The following is a 27105-nucleotide window of genomic DNA, read 5'->3' as shown; positions in this document are numbered from 1 at the left end:
AATCACAGAATCTTCTAGGTTGGAAGGGACCTTAAAGATCATCTTGTCCAACCATCAACCTAACTGACAAAAATAGACACCCACACAAATAACAAGGAGCATCATCACTAAACCATACCTCCCAGCACTACATCAACCCGTCTTTTGAACACCTCCAGGGATGGTGCCTCAACCACCTCCCTGGGCAGCCCATTCCAATGCCTGATAACCCTTTCAGTGAAAAAATTTTTCCTAATATCCAGCCTGAACCTCCCCTGGCGTAACTTGAGGCCATTTCCTCTTGTCCTGTCGCCTGTGACTTGAGAAAAGAGACCGACCCCCATCTCTCTACACCCTCCTTTCAGGTAGTTGTAGAGAGCAATAAGGTCTCCCCTCAGCCTCCTCTTCTCCAGGCTGAATAACCCCAGCTCCCTCAGCCTCTCCTCATCAGACTTATTCTCCAGACCCCTCACACCTTTGTACTGCTAAACCATGAGCATCCTAGAAATGTTCATTGAGGAGGGAGTCTGGAGGTCACCTACTCCAACCTCTTGAAGCAAGAACATTGTCAACACTTGGTCAAGCCTGCTGCAGCTGGATGCCAACAGAAACTGGTATTTTGGGTGCTGGCAAAAGCTTCAGCAGAGTGTGCATCGGCTGTGCATTACCTGTGAACAAGCCCAGGGGAGGAGGAGGAGGAGGGAGTTTTACCTTCCCTGTGTATGGGGTGCACAGAGCATCTCCGTGGCTTTGGCGCTGCGCGTCTGCTCAGCGTGGGCACAGCATAGCTCGGCCACTTGCATTTTGAAATAAATAGCCCTGAACAGCCTCGCATTTTGAAATAGCCTGCGAGATTGTGAGCACCACTGCAGCTATAACGTGCTGCCATCAGGTGTTCGTTTGACAGAATGCAAATGCCTTTCCTCCTCCTGCAGCCCCCAGAAATTGGGTTGCACCTTGCAGCGGCTCTCAGCCATGGATTTAACCTTGTAGCTATAGACAAATTCACACAATATCCTCATTAATTCTAGCTGGGTCTTCTTTGCATACTGATATTTTGGTGCCTCACGGCAATAATTGGAATATTGTGAACAGACTTTTCTAAAGAGCTTGAAAACCTTAGGTCACTGTGCATATCCCATGGAATACAACGTGTGCCCATCTGTATAGAGACTAGTACAAATTAAAGGATATTTTTTCCTTTTTTAAAACTGATGGACGACTTTATGGAAAAAGTGATAGAAATATTGTGTGGTTTATATACCTTTTATCTTTAGGTCACAAAAGTAATGAAGTTTTGATTTTAAAATATCATTTTTAAATGAAGCAACTGTAGAATAAAAGAACTGAGGAATTTAAATTTTGGGGAAAGAATTCTTGCAGATAATATGATGAAATTCAGTTACATTCTCATAGATTCTATAATTCCTATAGTCTTTTGCAAAACCACTAAATTTTCTTATTCCTGATGGAATTAGAGCATTCTCTGCTTAAAATTCAGAATGAAACTTAGGTAAAACATGATACATCACCTGATACAGCTTAAGAAATACTTATTCATTTTATATTTCTTTATTGTTGGCTTCTTATTTCAAAACCATAAATAGGACTGCATTTTTTTTTTTCATGAGATCCAGGTTCAAATGAAATGTTTTCAAATCTTGGAAAACTTCTCAGTTAGTTTAATCAGAAATTTGACTTTTTAAAAAAAATTGCACACAAATCTGGGAACTCAAAATGCAATTGCTGATTTATATTTCTCAGGTAGAAAAAAGTGCCCCACAAATAGCTGGAGCTGACATTCTGGCTGGTAGAAGTGGCCATGACACAGAAATGTTCCCCTCCATGGCTAATGTCAGGCATTTGGTGCAAATTGGGTACTGAATCTAAGCTGTGTCCCAAGGGTTTTAATCCTTTGGTAATCTACATTTATCCAGGATATCCAACTCACAGGAAAATCTGTTTAAACAGGCACACAGCATACTTGGTCACTTACTCTCCTGTGTGCTTACAAGATCTTTTGAGTAGGGGAAAAAAAAAAAAGATGAAAATTAAGGACAACTGAAGTTGTTCTTACAAAGAGACAACTTATGTTCACTACCTTGATGGTGATTCTCAGCTACAGCACTGGTTTCCTAAAGATACTTTAGAAAATAATAAGCTGAGGTTGAACTGTTCTTAACGCCAATATGCACAATCCACAGCTATGACAATAGTTCACATTAGCTATGGATACAAGCTATAAATGTAGCTGAAAATTTCAAAGTGAATTACAAACACTGTCCTTTTGTGGGAAAATATTTGCCAGTGATGATCAGGTAATTCTCTAAAACCCTACTGTTTCTTTCTCAATGTATCTCTATTTTTTTTTCCCCATTAATATGACATTAAAAATGTAGCCCTGCTTTCTCCAAATGTATTCACCTCCTTCGCAGTGACTTTCTTTCACTGTTGCTTCTTGTTGGCTATATTTTAGGGATGATCACTAGAAGGTGCTGGGTGAGACCCTGCCCACTCTGAAGTGAGTGCAAGTTCCTCTGATAAAGCCAGTGGCACTAGGGCTTCACCGGTAGTATTGGTTAGCTCCTTAAACTGACCACTGAAACATGTTAAATAAGAAAGTCGTTAATGGAAAACCCATCTGTTGTTATGCCTGATGTACAGTTTGATGGGATATTGAGTGCAGCAGAGCTTTGAGATGGATCTGGAAGTGAGCACAATGAAGAAGACCAACAGCCTTTTAAACTCAACAAAGCCAGGTTTTGCTAGAATAAAAGCTGGGTGTATTCGAGATACTTAAGAATACTTAAACAGGAATACCTAAACAGAGACAATTCAAATGGATTAGGGGAAAAGGGAGAGAGAGGAAAAAGAGTTTTTAACAGCTCTTCCCTGGGCCCTCAAATAGCCTTCAAGCTTTGTTGAGCCACATTAGGTATAATAAGGATGGTGCAACTCCATCAGTATTGGTGGAACTGCACTGCTGATACTGACTTTAGACCATTTTTGTCTCTGACATTAAATAATTAAAAACCAAGTCTACAGATGGAACATTTTTTACCTCCTGCTTGCATGCCTTACTGATTTTTTTTCTTTTTTAAATTTTATTTTGTTGTTAAGGAAAAACTGGTCCACATCATGGATTGTCCTCACAGCTCGGAAAATGGAATTCTACAAAGAATCCAAGCAGCCGGCACTGGCCAACCTGGTAGGTAATCAACCATCTAATATCTTCAGCTTCCTTGCAAATGTTATTTCAGCATAAAAATTTCGGTATTTACATAAGACAAATTCGGAGCGAGCTGACAACCTTCAAAGGTTTGGGAGCAGCTGAAGGAAAATGCCTTGATAAACTTTTAATCAGATGGAGTGTATGAGAAGAAGTAAGACTTAGCATGCCCTTTATTAAGAGGTGCATTTTGAGAATAATTGTAAAGTGAGACAAATGGTGAGTGACTATCCAGTAATGTGAAGGTAACACTTTAAATTAAGGTGCCATTTATAAATGCTTTATTCTTATTTATGAAAATGATCACTAAATGCAGCTACTTCCTCAAATAATGTATTATAAAGTATGTTATAAAATGCATTAGTAATAAATGCTTAACAGATGATGCGATGAGAATCTGTTGCAAAGGATATTGTGAGACGTAAATTGTATTAAACCATGTATGTGCATCTTTAATACATGAATTTAAGTTGTTATCTACCATCCTATAAAGTGGCTTATACATTAATAAATAATAATAAATTATTTATAAATGGCACCTTAATATAGGGTGTTACCAAAGCAGAAAACATTATAAGTTAGCAAAGTGATTTTTTATCATAGTATAAATGTGACATCTACCATATCCCGCTAACCTTCCTGAATATTTCTATGACTCCATCTAATGCAGTTAATGCAATTTCTGTAGCCTGTAGTTACTACAAAGTGAAATTTGCAGTACCTTTTTATTGTGCCCCAAGGAAAGACCACTGATCTTAGTCTTCGGAGATGTGACAGCTACATTGAGCAAGCAATAACGGCACGTACCCCTTCAGTGCTAGTTACTGCCGAGTTTGAGCCTATGAACCTGAATGCGGGCAGGAAAAGGGGGAATTTGGTAAATGTGTGACACTGTGGGCAGCGGAGGGACAGGTTTGACAAAGCCCCGTTGTGAAAGGCTCTCAAGGCCTGATCAAACCTGCCAAATCTCATTGGCATGATGGGTGGCCACAAAGGTGCTCTCTTTGGCAGGAGTCACAAACAATAAGCCATTTTTTTCCATGGCAGGTGATACAAACATTTTCTTCTATATATTTGTGATCTATCAATGCCACCTGCCATAAATCAGCTTTAAAGAACACCTTTTCATGCCTTGCTTTTTTTTGGAAAGATGAGGGTCACGGAAAAATAAAAATAGACCAAACAATAAGAACAAGTACAGGATGAAATCTGGTACTTTCTGCTTGTGTTTGTGCCTGTACAGCAGGAAAATACTACTTTTCCAAACCCATGAAAATACTATAGCTTGAATTAATATTTATTTCCACAATCATGTTTTCCTTGAAGTTGATTTAGATGTTATTAAAACAAAAAGATGTTGCAGGTGAACTTACTAGAACTAATCTTATAATTTGCTAGCTGGTTTACACTTCTACCTACTACTACTTCTCATCTCTCTTTGCAAGCACTCACCCAAATCCCAGAAGATAAATGGACCAGTGGAAATTCTACACACAGGGACTTGATTTTGCTCTGAGACATGGTTAAAATTCCCATTGCCTATTTAAGGATTTAGATGCTAAAGTAGACTTGCCTGCAGAATATGCCTCTGGCCCAGATCTCAATCTGTTTAACTTAAAAAATTAAGGTGTGTTATGAGAAAGGATCTTCTGGGAAAGGGACAGACTTCCCAGAAGATCCTACTTCATCCCCAGTGCTCACAGTTGGTGAGATACCATATTCTGTTCCCTATGTTAGGAAGAACACAGACATATTGAGAATTTGCTCATTATAAGGAAAAAAAAAAAAGTTTTTTTTCTTTTTTAAAAATTTTTTTATTCCATGTTATGTCTGAACACTGGGGCTGTGAAATCAACTTTCACTAGGTTAGAAAAAGCTGTTTAAGTTACATTTTCTGTCTATTGCACATAACTTCTATGCAATGGTGAATAAACAAATTGGGTAAATCTTGAAAACAACAAGAGTTGTCAGTATTCAAAATCTTATTACCCAGTTTCCTAACCCCAAATTTCACACATCAAAAAAGCTAAACCGGCATGTTGATCTCATCTGATAAAGCAGATGAAATGCTTATTTCCTTTGTAAACCATTTAACCAAATATAATTTTGATAGTGGAAAGGAAATAATACAAAAAAGGCTTCATTAGAAATCATTTGTTTACTGATTTTACTTTTTTTTTTTCCCATCTGTAGTTTACTTTGGAAAAAGGGGAGCTCAACCATTAATTAAATAATGTAATAGAGGCAATGTTCATTCACGACAGTATGACTCATAACAAAGCATTTTTATTGTTATCAGGAAAATGATGTGACTTAACAAAAAGATTAATGTTCCTTTGTATTATAAAGATATTAATTCATTAATTATTAATTCTTAAATACTGTACATGAAGTGAAAATTTAGAATAAGACAGTATCATTACAGAGGAATGACATTTCACAGTAAAGACAACAGGAGAGAGAGAAATGGGAGCACGTCCTAATCATACCTCTTTTCCTGGTGATAGGAAAACATTTAGAGGTGATTTAAAATTATATTTACCAAAATCTCTAATATTCTAACACAAAGAACTAGTAATGGCTAAAAGGAATTTGTTGTTGTTCCTTTGTATGATCGCAGATGTAGGACTCATATATAACAACTTTCCTATTGATTTGCATGGAGAAGACTAAGATCTTTCTGATGAAGGTAGTGACAGTATCTGGTAGTTTTATTAGTAATAGAGCACAACAATTAAAGCACATGGAGGAGACATTCAGAAAATGAGTTTGTTGGCAAATATTACTGAAAATGCAAGTTTACATGTCATGTAGTTAAATCATTGTGTTTTGATGCTGCCTTGATAATTTGTGGTCATGCTTTTGATACACTTTTTTTTTGTTTTGCATTGATATGAGTATAGCTTGCTTTTAATTTTAAATTAAGGACATTGTGATCTCAAAGGATCACAGCTCCATTCTTTCCTACCAGTGTTAAATTCTATTATCAGTTGGTCTTTCTGACCAAGAAAAAGTAGTCTGTTTATTCCCTGAGATAGTTTATTCAACAGAGGTTATTTTAACCTCAGGTTATTAGCCCATCTGCAAAGTAATTTAGTGAGTGAAAATGCTGCTGAAATCCATATTCATGTTTAGGAAGATTTCATTGTAGCAGACACTTGTATCAATTTACAGCATAACCCCCTCCAACAACACTGATATAACATAATTGCTCTGACTGCAGAACACAAAGCAAGGACGCAGAGGGCTCGGGCTTTCCCAGTAACCTTAACTTTCTCCCTCACAGTGTCTCTGGGTAATGCAGAAATTGGAAAGCTAACTACGTAACAGGACGATGTTTAGGCCAGAATTAATTTCTAGGCAATTTTCCCTCTGGATTTAAGCAGGGCTTCCCATTGTCCTTCCCCCAGGTGCAGGAGAAGGGCTGATGGGCACGATGGACGGTTTCAGGCTTGATGAATCTGGGTGGTTTTGCGTGTAGTTTTCATCAGAAGCTTCACATATACAATGCTGAACCCGTGAATCTCATATGGAGTTCATAGACGCCTCATATCCCGTTACGGGCAGAATTGCTAAATTCTCCAAAAAGAGAAGTTTTCCAGTTGATTATTGTACATAGCAGAAGGGCATTCATCTTTCCAACACCATCCCATCCTTTCTGGAAAGGCAGACACACATACTTATAATTTTCTTCTGCTTATTACAAAATCCAAGCTATAAACAAACTCCAGATTGCTACAACAACAAAATTAAATTGTGTGTGCACTGAGTGCACAGAGGAGTCCAAGTTCTGCTGTTGTATATTTTTTTTGTACAACCATAGAAATTAGAGATGGTAAAATCCTATACAGTTCACTATTCCACCTTCCTACAAAACTTTCCTGGGATTTCCATTGTTTTTTCTCACTTCACTGTGAAATGCCATGGCAGTTTTCCTGAGGAAAATATTCTGTAGCCCAGTAGCCTTCACTATCAAGAAACTTCATCTGTGTTTTTGTCTAATTTTTAATCTCTTCTTGTCATCTCATTGTGTATTTCCAAAATTTCTCATGGCTTTCCACTGATGGAATGAAGCTGCCCTTCTTTGTTAAAGTATTTTCAGACTCAAATTGTTCTTTTGGGCAATTTTTTCCAAACAAGCAAGGTGACCCACTCTGACCAGGATGTGTTGCATGTTCATGACTGGCTGCACAACTGCAGACCTGGTTATCAGGGAACTACGGGCCAGTCTGTGCCTGGCAAGATTATGGAACAGATCCTCCTGGAATCTCTGCCAAGGCACATGGAAAATAAGGAGGTGATTGGACACAGCCAACGTGGTTTCACCAGAGGAAATCGTGCCTGACAAATTTAGTGGCCTTTTAGGATACTGCTACACGCTTGGTGGACAAGGGCAGAGCAACAGATGTTGTCTACCTGGACTTGTGCAAAGTGTTTGATACTGTCTCACACGACATCCTGGTCTCAAAATTGGAAACTAATGGATTTGAATGCCCCTCTACTCTGTGCTCGTGAGACCCCACCTGGAGTACTGTGTCCAGCTTTGGAGTCCTCAACACAGGAAGGACATGCATCTGTTGGAACAGGTCCAGCGGAGGGCCACGAAGATGCTCAGAGGGATGGAGCACCTCTCCTGTGAGGACAAGCTGAGAGAGCTGGGGTTGTTCAGCCTGGAGAGGAGAAGGCTCCGGGGAGAGCTTATAGCGGCCTTCCAGGCCCTCCAGGGAGCCTATAGGAGAGACAGAGAGGGACTCTTTGTCAGTAAGTGCAGTGAAAGGACAAGGGGCAATGGTTTTCAACTGGAAGAGGGGAGGTTTAGATTAGATACTAGAAAGAAATTCTTTAGAGTGAGGGTGGTGAGACACTGGAACAGGTTGCCCAGGGAAGTTGTGGCTGCCCCATCCCTGGAGGTGCTCAAGACCAGGCTGGATGGGGCTTTGAGCAGCCTGGTCTGGTGGGAGGTGTCCCTGCCCAGGGCAGGGGGTTGGAACTCGATGATCTTTAAGGTCCCTTCTGAACCAAATCATTCTATGATTGCATGGCATCTGGGGAAGGAAACTTCCCAGGGGTATCTCCTGGCCAAGGAGAATGATCTAGTCCAAGTAGGCACCATAGCCCTATTTACAAAATATACCACTGGAATACTGAATATTCATTTTTTAGTTTTTCCCTATTTGAATATTTGAGTAGATGATGTTTGTCTATTTGTTTTTCAGCTTTGTTGCTTTTGCCATGCAGATATTAACAGATTAAATTTCACAACTTCTTTGTTAAGTCAATTACCAATACTGCAGTTTTTGATCTGTTATTAAAAATGCAGAAAGGTTAAGCTCTTGTCAGAGGCCAGGCAGGATATTTGAGGCAGAGTTGGGGGAAAAAAGTCCAAACCCTGGTCTTCCAGTGGTTTAGCCGCAAGAACATCTTTCTGTTTTGAATAGCATATTTTTTCTATTAAAAAAAAAAAATAATAAAGGGAAGGAACAAAGACATGCAGGACTGTCAGTTTTAGAGGAGCTGAACCATGGTGGTTTTATGGTTTGGCAAATGTAAAAGATAATTACAACTGCAGTACTGAAAAATGCCAGAGACTCTGGCTGCAAATTACTTGACCAGGATTTCTTTCTCTGCTTCTTTTAACCTAAATAGGTCCTTTTCTACCCATCTCAAAAGCACCCTGGAGAACACACACTTTTTTTTTTGGCCTTTAATAACAACATCAGAGAAATTCAGTGAGCAATCTTTGGAAAGCTGATTATGTGGTTGATGCTGGACTGGCCACTGTAACTTCTTCTATTAAGTCCATTTTCTTTATCACCAATGCCATTTTTTAAGGTAAAATGGTTGAAGAACAACAGAGGAAAAAAGATGCATCAAGCTGATTAATTATGTTATGTGGATATTACTTCATATCTTACCTAAAAGGGGCTTATTAGTGCTTTATGTGGTTAACAGTAGTATTTTTATCATTGTCTGGGATGTGCAATAACCTAATCTATGAAGGCTACTCTAAACTACACGGACTTTACCAGAACTCCTGCACAGTCAGAGTCCCTGGAGAAGGAGCTTAGATAGCAAATGAGGATTATTGTGCTTTACACCAACTCCCAGCAATATAAATGATACAGGCAAACAAATCTCCTCTTTGAATTATTTGCATCCATACGGAGGAGCTGGGGAGGCAGAGCTGTGTCACTCCGGGACGCAGGGATCGACACTGCAAAGCAGCGAAGTGTGTGGAGCTACCCAAGTGTTGAGCTCTTTCTGGGTGTCACACATGCCCTTAAAGCCTCTTTTTTTTTTTTTTTTTTTTTCCCTTTTTTTTTTTTTTTTTTTTTTAGAAGCTAGAAATGATAATTTGTTTGGAGAAAGGAGATAGCTTGTCTTAGACGAGATGTATGTTCTCGTCTAATTTCTGTCCTTTCCAACTGCATCAGTTTAAATTTGCATTTAGAAAAAACGCAAAATTTTACCTTTTCAATTCAAATGTTTTTCAAGATGTTTTGCAAAGTAAGCATCTAAAATATCTGGTCAATGTGTATGCATTTGTGTTTTGATCTATTGTATGTTATATTAGACTGGTTTTTAAGCCATCTAACTATTTTTTAAAATTAGGTATGTAGAATAAGAACCTTATTTCTGAGTTAAGACACCTCAATATGGTGTCAACCTAAATAACCACCTCAAGGAGTGGTGACTTCATAATGCCAGGCAATAATGAACTCTTTTCAGTAATACCAGCAGCTGTGCTGCAATAATCTGTCACTTGAACTTGATCTATCCTTGTTTTATCTGATAACTGTGCCCATTTGGGAAAAGTCAAGCCATATTCATGGTGGATTTTTTTTTTCATTCCAGAAACCAGGATATAAACCCGAGTGTGTGGATTTGTGTGGTGCTCGCATTGAGTGGACCTCAGAGAAATCCAGCAGAAAGAACGTCTTTCAGGTAAGAGGCAACGTATGCATTTCATTGCTCATTTGAGTATAAACTCTGTTAAGAGGTAGGTTTTATTTCCTTGGGTTTAATATCTAGAGACTGATTTAATACAGCGTTTTTCTTACCAATACAGGAGTGTAACATTTTATCAAGCATCGGTTTACTATTTTTCTAAGAGAAGGATTTCTGATGACTGAGTCTCCTAAACACTTGAGAACCTGTTGATTTATTGATTAATGCTCTATATTCCATTTGTTTTTAAAACTTAGTAGGTAATTGCTTTGGGTTCAGGCCTAGAATCTTGACCTAAAGGACTTCCATAAACACAACTTCTTCAAACTGCTTGTACAAGCATTGCTCCAACACAGTGCGGTTACTCTGTTTATTTTTATTGCTGTTCAGGGTCCTCAGACGGTGATGACCCAGGTTCATGTCTGGAAGGGGAGGGGAGGATTTTAAAAGTTTGCCTCTGTCAGGGCCAGCATAGAAGGACACGTATTTCTCATAGGACTATTCTTCATTGATGGAAAATAATATTATTTAATTACTTCATCTAAATCCCATTGAATTGAAAGGGAGGATCAAGGCCTAAGAAGATGAAAGGACGAGAAAAGCGTTACTGCAAGGTTCACATTCCAGGATCTAGGGGCTAAAATAGTTTATTGCAAAATTTTCAGGTTTTGGACATAATCCAGCTCCCATGAATATCAGTAGAAAGGGCTTGGGTTTTTTTGTTTTTTTTTTTCCCCACTAAAAGTTGCATCAAGCCACATCAAAATATGATTCTCTATGAACAGGGTTGTTTCCCAGAGTTTTAACATTAAGAATTTTTAACAATACAAACAATAAAGGGAAGAGAGGCACAGAAGGGAACATGTCAGGGTCAGGATACTGTTAGTTACCAGATAGTCCTTTGGCATCATCACCAAGTGAAACATGCTGGAGGAACCAACTGTGTCTGGGTCCAGGGTTTAAGAACAGACCACCACACACAAAACCCCCTAAGGGACTGTACACGGCTTCTTGAAAAGAAACCTCTTTGGGTCAACTGGGTGTTACAGAGACTTTTTCAAGGTTTATTTTTCTAGACATCTTTCTGAAGCGCATGCAATATTTAGCAATATTCCTCTTCTTCAAGACAGTGAGACTTATGCTTCTCTACCCCCCACATCCTTCAGGTTGTCTTGAGACAACACTTGGAGCTTTGTCATTTCCTAGGTATTTTTAGAATAAATATTTTGGTTTTGCTGTCAATCTTCAGCTTTTTCACTTGGAACGTGATTAAGTATAACCTTAGCCTTCACTCCTGCAACCCCCTGAGCACACTGACAAGTCTTCTGAGCTTCTAGGGTTTATCCCTCATTTTGCAGTAAGCAAAATTTCTGTTTGGAAATGCATATTGGAGCGGTGATTCATTGCAACTAATACATTTCCAATGTAACGACAAATGAAGCTCTGTTATTGATTTACCAAACTGGTGGTACGAAGACTTTGCAATGCATTTTCTTCTCACTTCTGTTAGTGTGAGGTGTAACTCCACTGAATCAGAATAATGTGAGAAAGGAAACTCATGCACTACTCTTTGAACCCATTAAAACGCGTCTTCATCAAGCCAATAAGTGAGTGGGAGAGACATTAAGAAGTAAAAGCATGGGAGGAAGGACATATGTTAAGACACATTTTGAAAAGGGATGGAGCATTGTTTAGACAGAGAGCTACAAGAAGATTATGCCAGATGGTAAGAGCGAAAGAGGAGAAGGCTTTGGCATCAGTAGTGGTGACATTTTGGGAAAGGAAAGGACTTAACGAGACTGGTGCTACATGAGCAGATAGAGTGGGAAGGGGACTAGAGAGAGAGAGAGAGCGAGCGAAGATTTATGAGATAGTCTGGAGGGAATCCAAGGCGAGTTCGAAAGCGGAGAGGTCAGTTTGTACCTGGATACTGAATATTTCAGGAAACACTTCTGATGATCCACTTATCCCTAGTGGGTGGGAATAAGATTGATAATATATGTCTACTTATTCATAGCTTTGTTGAAATGAAAAGAACATGGGTGATTTTTTTTATAATTTTTTTTTGTGACCTAAATATAGATGCATTGCATTGCCATGTGATTAAATACATTAGCTGCCTAACTCTGAAATGATCAGAAATAAGTGTGATTATATCTTCAAAGCATGGCAAGAAAGCGTAGTTGGTGGGGTTTTATTTCATTACTTTCTGAATAATAAAACATTATTTTCTGATTCAAGCAGAGCAATGGTTGCTTTCTGCTAATATGTTGTACTAGGAGTAGACACAGAATTTTGAGTTTGATTTAGCCTGGGTGCTCAATTTGTGTTCATGAATTATAGATTAGAAATAGAAAATGACTATTGAGATTTTGGTTTGAAGAAAAAGAAGGAAATCTTGAATTTACAATCTAAGCATATGACAGTTAATGGATGGTAACAAGAAGATGGAGTATAGGAGTATCATAAAGAAAACTAATTGGAAACAAGATCGATGCAGGGGGGAAAAAAAAAAGAGGAAATGGTATTCAGGCAGATTTGGGTTTCTGGTCTTGATCATGAGGTTTTCAGCTGTGTTACTCCACTCATTTTAATTGAGCTACTCCCTCTTTAACAGGATAAGTCTGATCTGTCTCTCACACTATCCAATTTGTGCATGCAATCTATTTCTGTTCTTGATGAACATATTACGCTGAGGTTTTTTTTTTTTTTCAAGTTTTCCTTAATAGTAACTGAAAATATGCACATCTTATAAAATATAACCTTCTGATTTCCCTTCATTTATTTTATTAATGATATAACTAGCACCAGGGAAAAGAACTGGTTAGAAACAGCTTCACATGATGTGGGGAAAGGTAGCAGTTTGCAGTGAGACACCGTGCTGTTTGTTCTCGCTGGCTGAATGACGTGATACACTAGGTCTTCATCAGAGGAGTGGTGAATAAAAGAAGATTTATGTTCAAATCACATGCTTTAAATATTTCTGCTAAGTGCTAGTTTGCTCTTTGGTGTTTAGCCTGAAATTTAAAGCACTGAGGATTAAAAGGATTACAACATAATCTTAAATAATCCTAAGTGTCATTTACAGAGAGATGGTTGTAATAACTAAATAAAACCATGTTAAGGGATGGCAGTGTTGTCAGTCAGCAACTGGAACAGAAACAGCGACTATGTCACTCTGTCGTTCTCTTCTCTCCTTTACTTGGCTTAGTTTGATATTGGGTAGGTGCATTTTGATGTGGGTTATCATAAAAGAAAATAACATGATGGGCTGCTTTTCAGTCAGTACTAATATGGCTGCTGAGGCACCAGTAACTAGGTTAGTTTACAGATTTTCTCAATATTCAATGTTTTCTGCTTCTAGTAAACTTTTAAACTGGAGTTGATCCTTTCCCCTGCTTTACTCATCCTCTATGCTAAGTCAAGCAGCCCTTTTAATTTCAAATCCAGCCCAGACATCGTGGAAGACATGCTCTTGACCTCTGGCTGCATAATTCTGGAGCTCCATTTGCACGAAGTCTTGTGGCTGTAGACTATTTCCTTGAAGAGGTTTTTGGAAGATTTCTCTTAGATGATTCAAAAAAAGAAAAGGAAAAATGAGAGAGAGGTGAAGAGTGCAAAAAAAGGTCAGAAGCAGCATACTTGGGAATTGGTGAAGCTGTTTTGTTCTTTTAATAGTGTGATTCATTCAACTAACACACATTTTTTAGTTTCTTTAGTAATATTTTTTTTTCCCCTGTTCATTAAGTTCATTTTTAGGAAGGTTTCATATGAAGAATTTCTGGAGTTCTATGCCCTGGGTCTTGCGTGATTTGGTGTTTTTTCTAAATACACTGCAGCTGTAAGGGGTTACTCATTCATACGCAACTAAGAATTATAAGTGTATTTTACAAATAGAGAAATCCATGTAAGACATACAGTATTTCAACAGTGAGACAGCTGAAAGTACAACTGTACCTATGTGTAATATGAAAGAATTTATCTTGCAGCTGTTTCATATATAATAACATTTATGGCGCGGATCTAGGGTAACTCCCTTGTCCTTGAAGCTATCCAGCTCTGTCCAAGAGGATAATCTGAATGATAAGCTATTTTGTTCTACATACTGTAGGATCAGTATGGTATCTGGACGCCTCCCAGGAATGTTTTAAGTCACCGCTTTTTGCCATGGGAGGGATCGTTTTCTTTTCCATGATCTCTCCAGAGGAAGCACTGAGGGCGCCATGTGGAGGGGCTTGGGTTGGGATCGGTTTTTGGATTTCTTTGTATATTTTTAAATGTAAATTCTGCATAGAGGAAGCAAATCTAAGAGTGTCACCTTGCCCTTAGTGAGATGTGAAGCTTCTGATGGTCCTTATCAGTGGCCGGAGCATGTTCTCCGTCCCGAACCTGCCCTGAAGAAAGGGCTGTTTCCTGAGCCTGCTCTTGCCCACAGCTCTTCCAGGTGTGGAGTAACCTCTGCTGGCTTTGAATTAGTAATGCAGATGGACCTGGGGTGGTTTTAAAATATCTGTATAGCATTTTGCCCACTTCTGGAGGTTACTGCTGTGATTGCAGTTCAATTTCTATCCCAGGGACCTCAATATATTTTTTCCTAATTAAAAGACTTAGCCACATCACACAGTTATTAGATGGTGTCAGCAAGAGGTTCTTTAAATAATAAACTTATAATTAGTTTTTGAAAAAGCACAAGAAACAGTCTTAATCACCATCTTAGGGATGTTCAAGCGTATATTTTTGAGTAAGAAGTATGCTGGTTTTATTGGTATAAGCAGGAGATCTTCAATACAGCAATGGGGAATGGTCTCTGTTTTGTGTTTCTATTTCTCTCAACTCCTTGTTAGTGACCTTATCAGAAAAAACCCTGCCAAAATGTTCAGTAAAACCTAATGGATGGATGCAGACAGTCTCCTGACCTCTCCATGTATCAGTTATTTTCTTTTGTAACCCAAATACGAGACCTGTGAACATCTGTCTCCTTTCCCTCCCCCACCCCACCCCCTGGTTTTTTTTCCCTTTCCCTAAGTTATCTTTATTCTTAATGTTTTTTATTTTGAAAGCCACGTATACTACCTCTATTTGGCAGAAATGCCAACAAAATGTAGAATCAGAGCTGTGAATAGTGGAGACTTTAAATATACATTATTAAAATCTTCAATACAGCAATGGGGAATGGTCTCTATTTTGTGTTTCTGTTTCTCTCAACTCCTTTTTAGTGACCTTACCAGAAAAAACCCTGCCAAAATGTTCAGTAAAACCTAATGGATGGATGCAGACAGTCTCCTGACCTCTCCATATACCAGCTATTTTCTTTTGTAACCCAAATACAAGACCTGTGAACATCTGTCTTCTTTCCCTCCCCCACCCCACCCCCTGCTTTTTTTTCCCTTTCCCTAAGTTATCTTTATTCTTAATGTTTTTTATTTTGAAAGCCACGTATACTACCTCTATTTGGCAGAAATGCCAACAAAATGTAGAATCAGAGCTGTGAACGGTGGAGACTTTAAATATACATTTTTAAATATGCTTATTTCAGGGTTCTGGGACCAGACTCTTTTTCTAATTTTATAATAGTATAGCTGTGTGGACATTTTTTTTTAATAGCTTCTGATTCACATCTGTTGAAAAATAGTCTTTATTAAAATGTACTCATTGCTCTATTGTCTTTTCCTTTCTTTTAAACCAGAAGCTATAAATGATTGCTTTCTTTAGTTCATTGTCTTACTTGAGTCCCCAAATGTTCTGAGGTGTCCAGCAGTTCAGATGATGAACTTTGCTTTAGGAATCTGCTGTTATAGCAGTGCTCTTAGCATGCAAAGATGGGCAGGACTGTATGTAAGTAATGGCAGTTGAGCTGTGTTTTTGTTGTGTACCTGTATGCCAATTTTTTATTGCTGATTAAAACAGAAATTTAAGTGAGAGAGTACATAGTGTAAGAAGAAAAGTATCCTTGATTGCAGGGAAAGTTTTGCAGAAAATAGAAAATTGCACACAATATGCATTCTAAACATTATACAATTGTAAAGTCAATTTGCCTTCAAAAGATTTTAACATGATGTTTTAAGGTGATAAAAAGGAGAGACATTTAGAGATGCCTTGAGAGGCACTTAGAGATGCTTGGATTGTTGTTTCTTTTAAAATTATTTCATATTTTTGGTGTATGAAAAAGGCAGATTTAATTGTAATCAGTTTACCTGTGTTGACAATAGCTGATCCCGAGACCCAAAGAGGTCCTCCTGGTTTTTAAAGAGCACATCAGGTAGAAGCACTACCTGAGAAAAAGAAAAAGAACCTCATCTAATCCAGACTAAGCAAGACTCTGGTAACTGGGGCACTCATATAAACTATGGGGTCTGCAATTTCACCCTTGTTTCAGAAGTGCTAGGTGAGCAAGGATGGGTCTTTGACCATCCTGGGTGAATGAATGTGTTTTCCTTCTCTCATTGGTGTTTCACTCTTAGATTTTCTCTTACCGACATTAGCCCAAAGAGAGTATATTGAGAGTGAAATGAAATTCAGGTTGCTTTGTAAACACAGGCACAAAAATCTTCAAGTTTTAAGAAATACCAGGTAAAAAACTAGTATCCCCTCCAAAAAAAAAAAAAAAAAAGAGATGGAGGGGACATATTTCATTATTTCTGTGATAAAAGCAGTGACAGCAAATCTTTACATCTAATGACAGGAACGTACAAACTAGGTGGTCTTGGGTTTCATATGTGTAAATCCAGTGGCACATTATAGAGGATGACTCATAGAAAACTTTTATGATCTCTCCAGAGGAAGCACTGAGGGCGCCATGTGGAGGGGCTTGGGTTGGGATCGGTTTTTGGATTTCTTTGTATATTTTTAAATGTAAATTCTGCATAGAGGAAGCAAATCTAAGAGTGTCACCTTGCCCTTAGTGAGATGTGAAGCTTCTGATGGTCCTTATCAGCGGCTGGAGCATGTTCTCCATCCCGAACCTGCCCTGAAGAAAGGGCTGTTTCCTGAGCCTGCTCTTGCCCACAGCTCTTCCAGGTGTGGAGTAACCTCTGCTGGCTTTGAATTAGTAATGCAGATGGACCTGGGGTGGTTTTAAAATATCTGTATAGCATTTTGCCCACTTCTGGAGGTTACTGCTGTGATTGCAGTTCAATTTCTATCCCAGGGACCTCAATATATTTTTTCCTAATTAAAAGACTTAGCCACATCACACAGTTATTAGATGGTGTCAGCAAGAGGTTCTTTAAATAATAAACTTATAATTAGTTTTTGAAAAAGCACAAGAAACAGTCTTAATCACCATCTTAGGGATGTTCAAGTGTATATTTTTGAGTAAGAAGTATGCTGGTTTTATTGGTATAAGCAGGAGATCTTCAATACAGCAATGGGGAATGGTCTCTGTTTTGTGTTTCTATTTCTCTCAACTCCTTGTTAGTGACCTTATCAGAAAAAACCCTGCCAAAATGTTCAGTAAAACCTAATGGATGGATGCAGACAGTCTCCTGACCTCTCCATGTATCAGTTATTTTCTTTTGTAACCCAAATACGAGACCTGTGAACATCTGTCTCCTTTCCCTCCCCCACCCCACCCCCTGGTTTTTTTTCCCTTTCCCTACGTTATCTTTATTCTTAATGTTTTTTATTTTGAAAGCCACGTATACTACCTCTATTTGGCAGAAATGCCAACAAAATGTAGAATCAGAGCTGTGAACGGTGGAGACTTTAAATATACATTTTTAAATATGCTTATTTCAGGGTTCTGGGACCAGACTCTTTTTCTAATTTTATAATAGTATAGCTGTGTGGACATTTTTTTTTAATAGCTTCTGATTCACATCTGTTGAAAAATAGTCTTTATTAAAATGTACTCATTGCTCTATTGTCTTTTCCTTTCTTTTAAACCAGAAGCTATAAATGAATGCTTTCTTTAGTTCATTGCCTTACTTGAGTCCCCAAATGTTCTGAGGTGTCCAGCAGTTCAGATGATGAACTTTGCTTTAGGAATCTGCTGTTATAGCAGTGCTCTTAGCATGCAAAGATGGGCAGGACTGTATGTAAGTAATGGCAGTTGAGCTGTGTTTTTGTTGTGTACCTGTATGCCAATTTTTTATTGCTGATTAAAACAGAAATTTAAGTGAGAGAGTACATAGTGTAAGAAGAAAAGTATCCTTGATTGCAGGGAAAGTTTTGCAGAAAATAGAAAATTGCACACAATATGCATTCTAAACATTATACAATTGTAAAGTCAATTTGCCTTCAAAAGATTTTAACATGATGTTTTAAGGTGATAAAAAGGAGAGACATTTAGAGATGCCTTGAGAGGCACTTAGAGATGCTTGGATTGTTGTTTCTTTTAAAATTATTTCATATTTTTGGTGTATGAAAAAGGCAGATTTAATTGTAATCAGTTTACCTGTGTTGACAATAGCTGATCCCGAGACCCAAAGAGGTCCTCCTGGTTTTTAAAGAGCACATCAGGTAGAAGCACTACCTGAGAAAAAGAAAAAGAACCTCATCTAATCCAGACTAAGCAAGACTCTGGTAACTGGGGCACTCATATAAACTATGGGGTCTGCAATTTCACCCTTGTTTCAGAAGTGCTAGGTGAGCAAGGATGGGTCTTTGACCATCCTGGGTGAATGAATGTGTTTTCCTTCTCTCATTGGTGTTTCACTCTTAGATTTTCTCTTACCGACATTAGCCCAAAGAGAGTATATTGAGAGTGAAATGAAATTCAGGTTGCTTTGTAAACACAGGCACAAAAATCTTCAAGTTTTAAGAAATACCAGGTAAAAAACTAGTATCCCCTCCAAAAAAAAAAAAAAAAAGTGATGGAGAGGGACATATTTCATTATTTCTGTGATAAAAGCAGTGACAGCAAATCTTTACATCTAATGACAGGAACGTACAAACTAGGTGGTCTTGGGTTTCATATGTGTAAATCCAGTGGCACATTATAGAGGATGACTCATAGAAAACTTTTTAATAATACGTACCAAAACATTTGCACTTTGTTTCAAAGTATATGCAGTTTGAAAACAGGCAAGCTTTCAGCAGAAAGACTCTTGACTTTGACAAGGGCTTTTAAAAGGCTTTGGGAAATCAATTCCTTAACCTCGAGAATATGATTTCTAAATATTCAATCTCTATAATAGAGTTCCAAACCTTTCAAGGAACAGCAACTTTAGTCATAAAACTGACAAGTTGAACAGCTGAAGCAGAGTTGCTACAAAGTTATAGCTAATATATTTCATGTTCTCCTGTTCCTGTGTCTGCTTTGGGGTAACACAAAACTCTGTAGAGTCAGCCAAGGCCCTGTGTATTTTGTGACTACAAAATCAGGACAGTAGTGTATTTTTTTCTAAGGAAAAAAAAAACCCAAATAAAACCTAGTCACCTAGTTCTGATAATATGAAAAAGTTATTACTTTTCAGAAATATTGAAGTTTACTTCTGATAAGCAACATTTTGTCATACCTGGCTACTTGAAGGAAAATTCTAAATCTCAGCAAAACTTTGGTTGATTTGTAGCTAAATATCATTTAAGCTAGATGGTTCCCTGGTTCCTTTTCTTCAATTACCGTCCCATGAAAAAAAAAAAAATCATGAAAAATTCACTGTGTTGGGAAAAAAAATCACTCGAGAAGTGTACCTTCAACAACTCATGGAGGTTTTGAAAAGGCTTGAAAGTCTGGATGCAGACAGAGCTGCTAGGGGCCTGGTGTCGTGGTGATGCTGCGAAGTTTTCTGCGAAGATCAGGCCGATTTAAAAAAAAAAAAAAAAAAGCAAACCCACAGCCCGTATTCTCCAAATCTGACATTGTGTGTACATAGATGTCTGTCTGCTAAAAATGATTATTATAATAGCTCACCGTGCTTTTTTTAAGAGCCCAGCTTTTTGACGGATGTGAGTGACTGTGATAGGTATGAGTGTCTGTGTGTGCTCATACACATGTGCTTCTTAAGAAATTATGTGTATCGCTTAGCTTTTGACAGCTATGCTGCAGCTTTCAGAAGTGCAGATGTTATTTGTCCATCAGAAAAGAAAATATTTATTTCAAGCCACAGGCATTTTCTGCATTGCAAAAATAAAACATAACAGCAGTTAATGCTTAATATGCATGTGAAATAATGTTTTTTCGGGGACAAGCATGGCTGAGTATAAGGGTCTGGACAAACACGTGAGCGCACAAGAAACACCTTGTGCCTTGGATAACGCTGAACCTTATGGAAAAGCAATCAGGGGGGATTATCCATGAGTGGGAGCTGCTTACTTTTTTCCATCGTTTTGTGGCTGAATTCATGGAGGGTTGTGTTGGTTGTTGGGGGTGGTTTTTTGTGGGGGGTTGGGTGGTTTTTTTCTTTCTTTGGTGTTTTTTTTTTCTTTTTTTTCATGGAGGGTTGTGTTGGTTGTTGGGGGTGGTGTTTTGTGGGGGTTTGGGTGGTTTTTTTCTTTCTTTGGTGGTTTTTTTTTTTTCCTTTTTTCCTTTTTTCCTTTCTCCTTCCTTTTTTTCCTTTCTCCTTCCTTTTTTTCCTTTCTCCTTCCTTTTTTTCCTTTCTCCTTCCTTTTTTTCCTTTCTCCTTCCTTTTTTTCCTTTCTCCTTCCTTTTTTTCCTTTCTCCTTCCTTTTTTTCCTTTCTCCTTCCTTTTTTTCCTTTCTCCTTCCTTTTTTTCCTTTCTCCTTCCTTTTTTTCCTTTCTCCTTCCTTTTTTTCCTTTCTCCTTCCTTTTTTTCCTTTCTCCTTCCTTTTTTTCCTTTCTCCTTCCTTTTTTTCCTTTCTCCTTCCTTTTTTTCCTTTCTCCTTCCTTTTTTTCCTTTCTCCTTCCTTTTTTTCCTTTCTCCTTCCTTTTTTTCCTTTCTCCTTCCTTTTTTTCCTTTCTCCTTCCTTTTTTTCCTTTCTCCTTCCTTTTTTTCCTTTCTCCTTCCTTTTTTTCCTTTCTCCTTCCTTTTTTTCCTTTCTCCTTCCTTTTTTTCCTTTCTCCTTCCTTTTTTTCCTTTCTCCTTCCTTTTTTTCCTTTCTCCTTCCTTTTTTTCCTTTCTCCTTCCTTTTTTTCCTTTCTCCTTCCTTTTTTTCCTTTCTCCTTCCTTTTTTTCCTTTCTCCTTCCTTTTTTTCCTTTCTCCTTCCTTTTTTTCCTTTCTCCTTCCTTTTTTTCCTTTCTCCTTCCTTTTTTTCCTTTCTCCTTCCTTTTTTTCCTTTCTCCTTCCTTTTTTTCCTTTCTCCTTCCTTTTTTTCCTTTCTCCTTCCTTTTTTTCCTTTCTCCTTCCTTTTTTTCCTTTCTCCTTCCTTTTTTTCCTTTCTCCTTCCTTTTTTTCCTTTCTCCTTCCTTTTTTTCCTTTCTCCTTCCTTTTTTTCCTTTCTCCTTCCTTTTTTTCCTTTCTCCTTCCTTTTTTTCCTTTCTCCTTCCTTTTTTTCCTTTCTCCTTCCTTTTTTTCCTTTCTCCTTCCTTTTTTTCCTTTCTCCTTCCTTTTTTTCCTTTCTCCTTCCTTTTTTTCCTTTCTCCTTCCTTTTTTTCCTTTCTCCTTCCTTTTTTTCCTTTCTCCTTCCTTTTTTTCCTTTCTCCTTCCTTTTTTTCCTTTCTCCTTCCTTTTTTTCCTTTCTCCTTCCTTTTTTTCCTTTCTCCTTCCTTTTTTTCCTTTCTCCTTCCTTTTTTTCCTTTCTCCTTCCTTTTTTTCCTTTCTCCTTCCTTTTTTTCCTTTCTCCTTCCTTTTTTTCCTTTCTCCTTCCTTTTTTTCCTTTCTCCTTCCTTTTTTTCCTTTCTCCTTCCTTTTTTTCCTTTCTCCTTCCTTTTTTTCCTTTCTCCTTCCTTTTTTTCCTTTCTCCTTCCTTTTTTTCCTTTCTCCTTCCTTTTTTTCCTTTCTCCTTCCTTTTTTTCCTTTCTCCTTCCTTTTTTTCCTTTCTCCTTCCTTTTTTTCCTTTCTCCTTCCTTTTTTTCCTCTTTTTTTTTTTCCCCCCCCTTTCCTCTTTTTTCCTTTTTTTTCCTTTTTCCTAGAGCTGGAGAGGCGAGTGGCGTTGTGCGTCTCGCACGCGAAATGGCAGTGGCTGCAGCCTCTTGCTGCATTATTCATAAACATATTGCTGCCATCTCGTGGGCAGCGCACGAGCCGGCGCGGGCAGCCTCCAGCGAGGCCAGGGCTGCCCAGTGCCACCAGCCCTGTCCCTTTCCCCAGGGGACAACCAAGCCCCTCACAGGACGGGGTGCAGGTCACTTCGCCATCACCACAGGGAGCCGTTTCCGAGCATCTCTCGGCCAAAATCGCAGCCCGGCCGAACACTTCATACTATTAACACTTATTTTAGCCGGTTGCTAAATGAGGTAATGTCTGCTTTTAGGAAGGAGTAGCGCTGCCGTAAACCTGTGTTCTCTAAATTATGCGTGTGGTAGTAGTTTTATGTTTTAAAATGGTGATTATCTCCTGATCAGCAGGGCTGAGAGGGAAAGGGTGAATAGCTTCCTAAGGAATGGGCTGGTTGAAGATAAATGGGAATTTTTGCCTCAGATATCCAGTTTGGTGAACTTGGTAAAGCCGAGGGTGCTCTGATGCGAGGCCTTTGGTGCTGTGGTTTGTGTACTCATAAAATGGGGAAACTGGTATTCTCATAGACCTTGCTATCAACAGCTGAAAAGGAGTGGAAAAATGCAAAAGGAGCCTGGATTTCCTGATTCTTTAGTACTTTAAGGTTTTTTGATTCTCCTGAGCGAAAACAGCTAAATTAATCTAAAAGCATTGTGATTTTTTGCATCTCTTCTTAATGTAAGTTAATATTAAAAAAAAAAGTATGTCTTGATATATGCCCAAACATTGCACACGTTCCCTTAATTTATCAAACTCTTGAAAAAACAAAGAGAAAAAATGAATCCTAAATGAACTCACTCAGAGATAATCAAATCTGACTTGTTTACATGTTTGGTGCTGGTATTTCTGTATCCAGCCACTACATTTTTTAAAATCTTGGCGAAGTCGCTTTACTCCATTTTTTTTGTGTTTCTCTTTAATGAGTGAGGCAGATATTGAGAGTTGGCTGGGCACGGCGAGCCTTGGCTGTCCTCTCTCTGAAAGGCAGCACCTCGCGTTTGCGTGCAGAGGGATGCCAGACGATATGGTTGGGTTTCACATTTTTTTTGGTATGTGTAGGAATAAAAAAAAAAGAAAAAAAAAAAAGACATTAAAAAAATCTCTCTGAGGACAAGAAGGTTGTGGCCGTTTCAAGGTGTTCAATGGACAACGGCAGGGAATTTGAATGAAAGGGGTGAAATGCAAACAATGACCTGCCCTCCCTTTTAGATCATATACCTCCTGGTTTTCAGCAGAGCAAGTCATTCTTAGGCTGTGATTCACGGACCACTAATGGGATGGGGAGACTTTTTGAAATGGTAATAAAGGCGTAGTCAGCCTGAGAAGACATTTAAGGTCGTTCCCAGATGATACAAATGAAAGGAAAACCCCAAAGAACTTTTTCCACAAGGGACCTCGGCTTTTCCTCAAATTTATTGAATTTGAGGATGCACCTCCAATTGATCCCATTTATAGAGTATTTTTATATGGATTATGAGAGTTGTTTAAAAACTTGAGTTTGAGTTCAGGGGATGGCTTGCTTGAATTCTGGTGTGGTGGGGGTTTTCTTATCTTAGTGTGTTGTGGATTTTTGGTTGGTTGGTTTTTTTTTTTTTTCATTTTTCTTTTCATTGCCTTTTCTCTGGTTTGGGCTGAATCAATTCCTAGGAATTTCATGTAATTACATCTGCAGTTGCATCTGTAAAAAAGGGTGATCCAAGAAGCTTAGCAAATATTTTCCTTGGCAAACAAAGTTGCAAAGAGATGAGGTTTGCTTACCATTTCATTTAAAAATAGACTATCTAACTTAAATTATCACACAATTTTAACACTTGAAATCCACAGCTCTTCAGTCAGCTTCCCTTTGTTTTGTTTTTCTGACAGTAGTCATGATCATTATGAATACATCAGTATTTAAAATATTGACATACTTGAAACCTATAATGTGTTTAGGGTGTCCTCCACTCCACTCTCCCCAAGTCAGAGGTAAACTTTTACAGATTGAGCTTTAGACTAACTTTCCAGCATGGAAAGTGTGTGTTTGTATTAGTGAATATTCATATGAGAGCGCATGTTAATTTATGAAAATCGGAGCTAATTACTAAGATCCTCTTAAGTAATAGAATTATTATTATTTTTCTATTATTTGTACATAGTCATCACTAGGTGGAGGCATACTTTACATATTCTATTGAACATGTCATCTGTTATGGACGGAGATGAATTGCATTGATACTGCATAGTTAAGTGAATGATAGGCTGTTTAATCTGAACTGTTGAAGTAACCTGCTACCACCACACACCTAGCTTTCAGGCACACTAAGCAGACCTGTGCTTTGGCCATTACTACTGCTGTAAAACAATGAAAATTGAATATTTTTTAACCATAGGCTGTGCAGAGATCTCTTGAATTGATTTAGAAACATCGTTCACGTGTGGTAAAGTTAAAAAGAGACACACAGGTGTCACGGAACAAGAGATTGAAATAATTATTCCAATACTTAAGTTAATGTAGGATGGATTGGCTGGTTTTTTGCGTTTCTCTTTATTTATGGTAGCAATATACATTCACAGCCCACCCATATGCTCTCATGGTACAAGGCTACCTGCTATAGACTGTACAGATTGGATTTTGACTGAGGGTGACAAGACTTATCTCCATTGATGCTAATACACTGACTTCACCCAAACTCTCCTGATCTACACCAGGGGTAGATCTTGTGCAATTGCACGGGTATATACAGCACCATGCTTATGTTTCTCTCTTGTGCTGAGCTGATAGCTGAGGACCAGCTCCTACAAACTCTGACCTAACACAGACTGAGCCGTGTGTCTGAGAGGCCACAAATGGAAACACTCGGGTGTGAATGTGGGAGTTGGAGACAAGAACTCTTTCTCCATACATTGAATACTGTATTATGGCTCTTCACAGCTTGTAACGTGCACTAGCTTTTATTGTAGGAGAAAGAAGGGTCACGGTGCAGAGATTATGAAGAAAAAATTCACTTTATTCAGAAAATAGTCCCTATATTTTTAAGCAAGACACAGACTCTCTTCTAAACATGTTGAGAAAAGTGGGGCAAATACATTTTTACATCGCTGTTGTTTTAATATACTTAAGAGAATGGAGTCAGGATGGCTGAGAGAGATTTCCTGAGCTTTCTACCTTCTTAGCCCCAAACTGGCATAGTGGACATTGCTGTGGCCTTGAGCTTTGTCACCTTCTTCAAGATGATCTGCCCCTACTGAGGCTGGGGCTCTGCTGCCCCTCAGGACACAGTCAGCCAGTTACTTCCTGGGGCAAATGCCTCTGTCCCCTCTCCCACAGACAGGGATGTTAAAACACTCTAACAGAGCTGAAATATGCCCCCTTTTTAATTTTTTTTTCTCCTGTATATTTTTTTTATGGTTTGGATTTGGAATCACACTTTTAATAATTATATTCACAATCTAAAATTAAATAAGCATTTTGTTTAGTGCTCACAAATTGCCAACCAGCGCTCAAGAAAGAATGTCCAGCAATTTATCAGCCTGTAGAAAATAATTATAACAATATTTTGAAATGCATTGGTTATAGTTTTGTTTTGATTTATGGAATGTAAATAATCAGGTTTGATTCTTCTGTTTCAAATGGCTTTCTTGGAACTAAGGCTTTTGAATAAGAGTCCCTCAAACCAAGCTGTTACTCCTGGGAAATTCTGTAGTGGTATGTTACTGGCATTTGAAAAATGCACACCTTCTGAGAAAAAAAAACAGGAAAATTCTGTCACAGGCTGATGGGAATTCCCAAGTTTGGAAATGCAAGTTCTGATGGAAAACAATGGCAGCGCGATTCCGCTAAAGCTGCAGTTGGAGTGAAAAGGAACATGTTTTCACCATTGCATACACTTTTTATTTTCTTTTTTTTTTTTTTTTCCAATTGTCATTCTGGAAACAAATATTCTATGTGCTCAGTTAAAAAGTGCAAAGTAAGAAATAAGAGAGAATATTGTGTGTTGGAACATAATATAGACTTTACCCGTGGAGAAGTGTGAAGAAATATGGTAAAATTGAATGTAAACAAAGAAATGGGGAAAGTAAGTGTGGGAGTGAAGAGCTGTGTACAGGGAGTAGGAAGAATGTAATCCAATAGTAGAAGATCAAAGGAAGGGAAGCCAATTTTTTCAAATATTGGGTAATAACTTAGATGTAGCAAGGTAAAAGATCTGAACAAAGGGTCAGAACATCACAAATGGGAAGGGAAAAATGTTATATATAGCGAGGAGTATACAATTTTATTTTTTTTTTTAAGGATCAATTATTATCTCCATCTCCTGGTGTTTCAGGACTCTTTTATAATTACTAGTGTTATTTTCACTCCCTCTCCTGCACACACGCTCTGTCTCGCTCCCCCTTCCAGGCAACACTTCTCCACTTGCGCAGATTTGAGGGGGTAGGAGGATCTCAGGGGTTCTTCACAAGATGCTCGTTTCCCACCGCAGAGTGTGGCATTGCCAGGACTCTTCAGGGGACTCTCTGCCAGCCATCCTTAAGAGCTTGCAGAGGAGTGGGAGAAGATTTGCATACTGCCCAAGCAGGGCCAGATTTGAACACCCCTCTCCGCTGAATAGTGCATTACTGAGTAAATAATGACACCAAAATCATTGCAGTTTCTGTAGAGTAGGTGCTGTGCTATGTCAAGCTATTAGGGTCTGTCCCTTATTTCTTTCCTCCCCCTCCTCCTAAGATGCTCCTTTTTTTATTCAAACAGAGATTTCTTTTCACCTGCATTTTCCCCCTTCTAATTATACCTTTCCCTAGTTTTGTTTTCTTTTTCTTTACCCTCTATTTTATATTTTTGTACTTTAATAACATATTTTAAGTAATTTTTCTCCTGTTCTCAATGTGATGACAGTAGATCCTGATGGAAAGAT

At 38.3% G+C, this 27105-nt stretch overlaps 1 protein-coding gene across 1 annotated transcript in view; it reads left to right on the top strand.

Annotated features, from left to right (window-relative positions):
* The window catches only part of ARHGAP15 (Rho GTPase activating protein 15), a 379872-nt gene that overhangs the window by 57745 nt on the left and 295022 nt on the right, over positions 1-27105 (top strand). The window contains exon 6 of the mRNA XM_014941116.1: positions 10064-10153. Coding sequence (XP_014796602.1) covers positions 10064-10153 — 90 coding nt within the window. The remainder of the gene's footprint in view (positions 1-10063; positions 10154-27105) is intronic.

Source organism: Calidris pugnax, unplaced genomic scaffold, assembly GCF_001431845.1.
Source record: "Calidris pugnax isolate Ruff unplaced genomic scaffold, ASM143184v1 scaffold60, whole genome shotgun sequence".
Lineage (NCBI taxonomy): Eukaryota > Metazoa > Chordata > Aves > Charadriiformes > Scolopacidae > Calidris > Calidris pugnax.
Note: the sequence above shows the minus strand (reverse complement) of the source record. Positions and strands in the feature narration are given on the sequence as shown.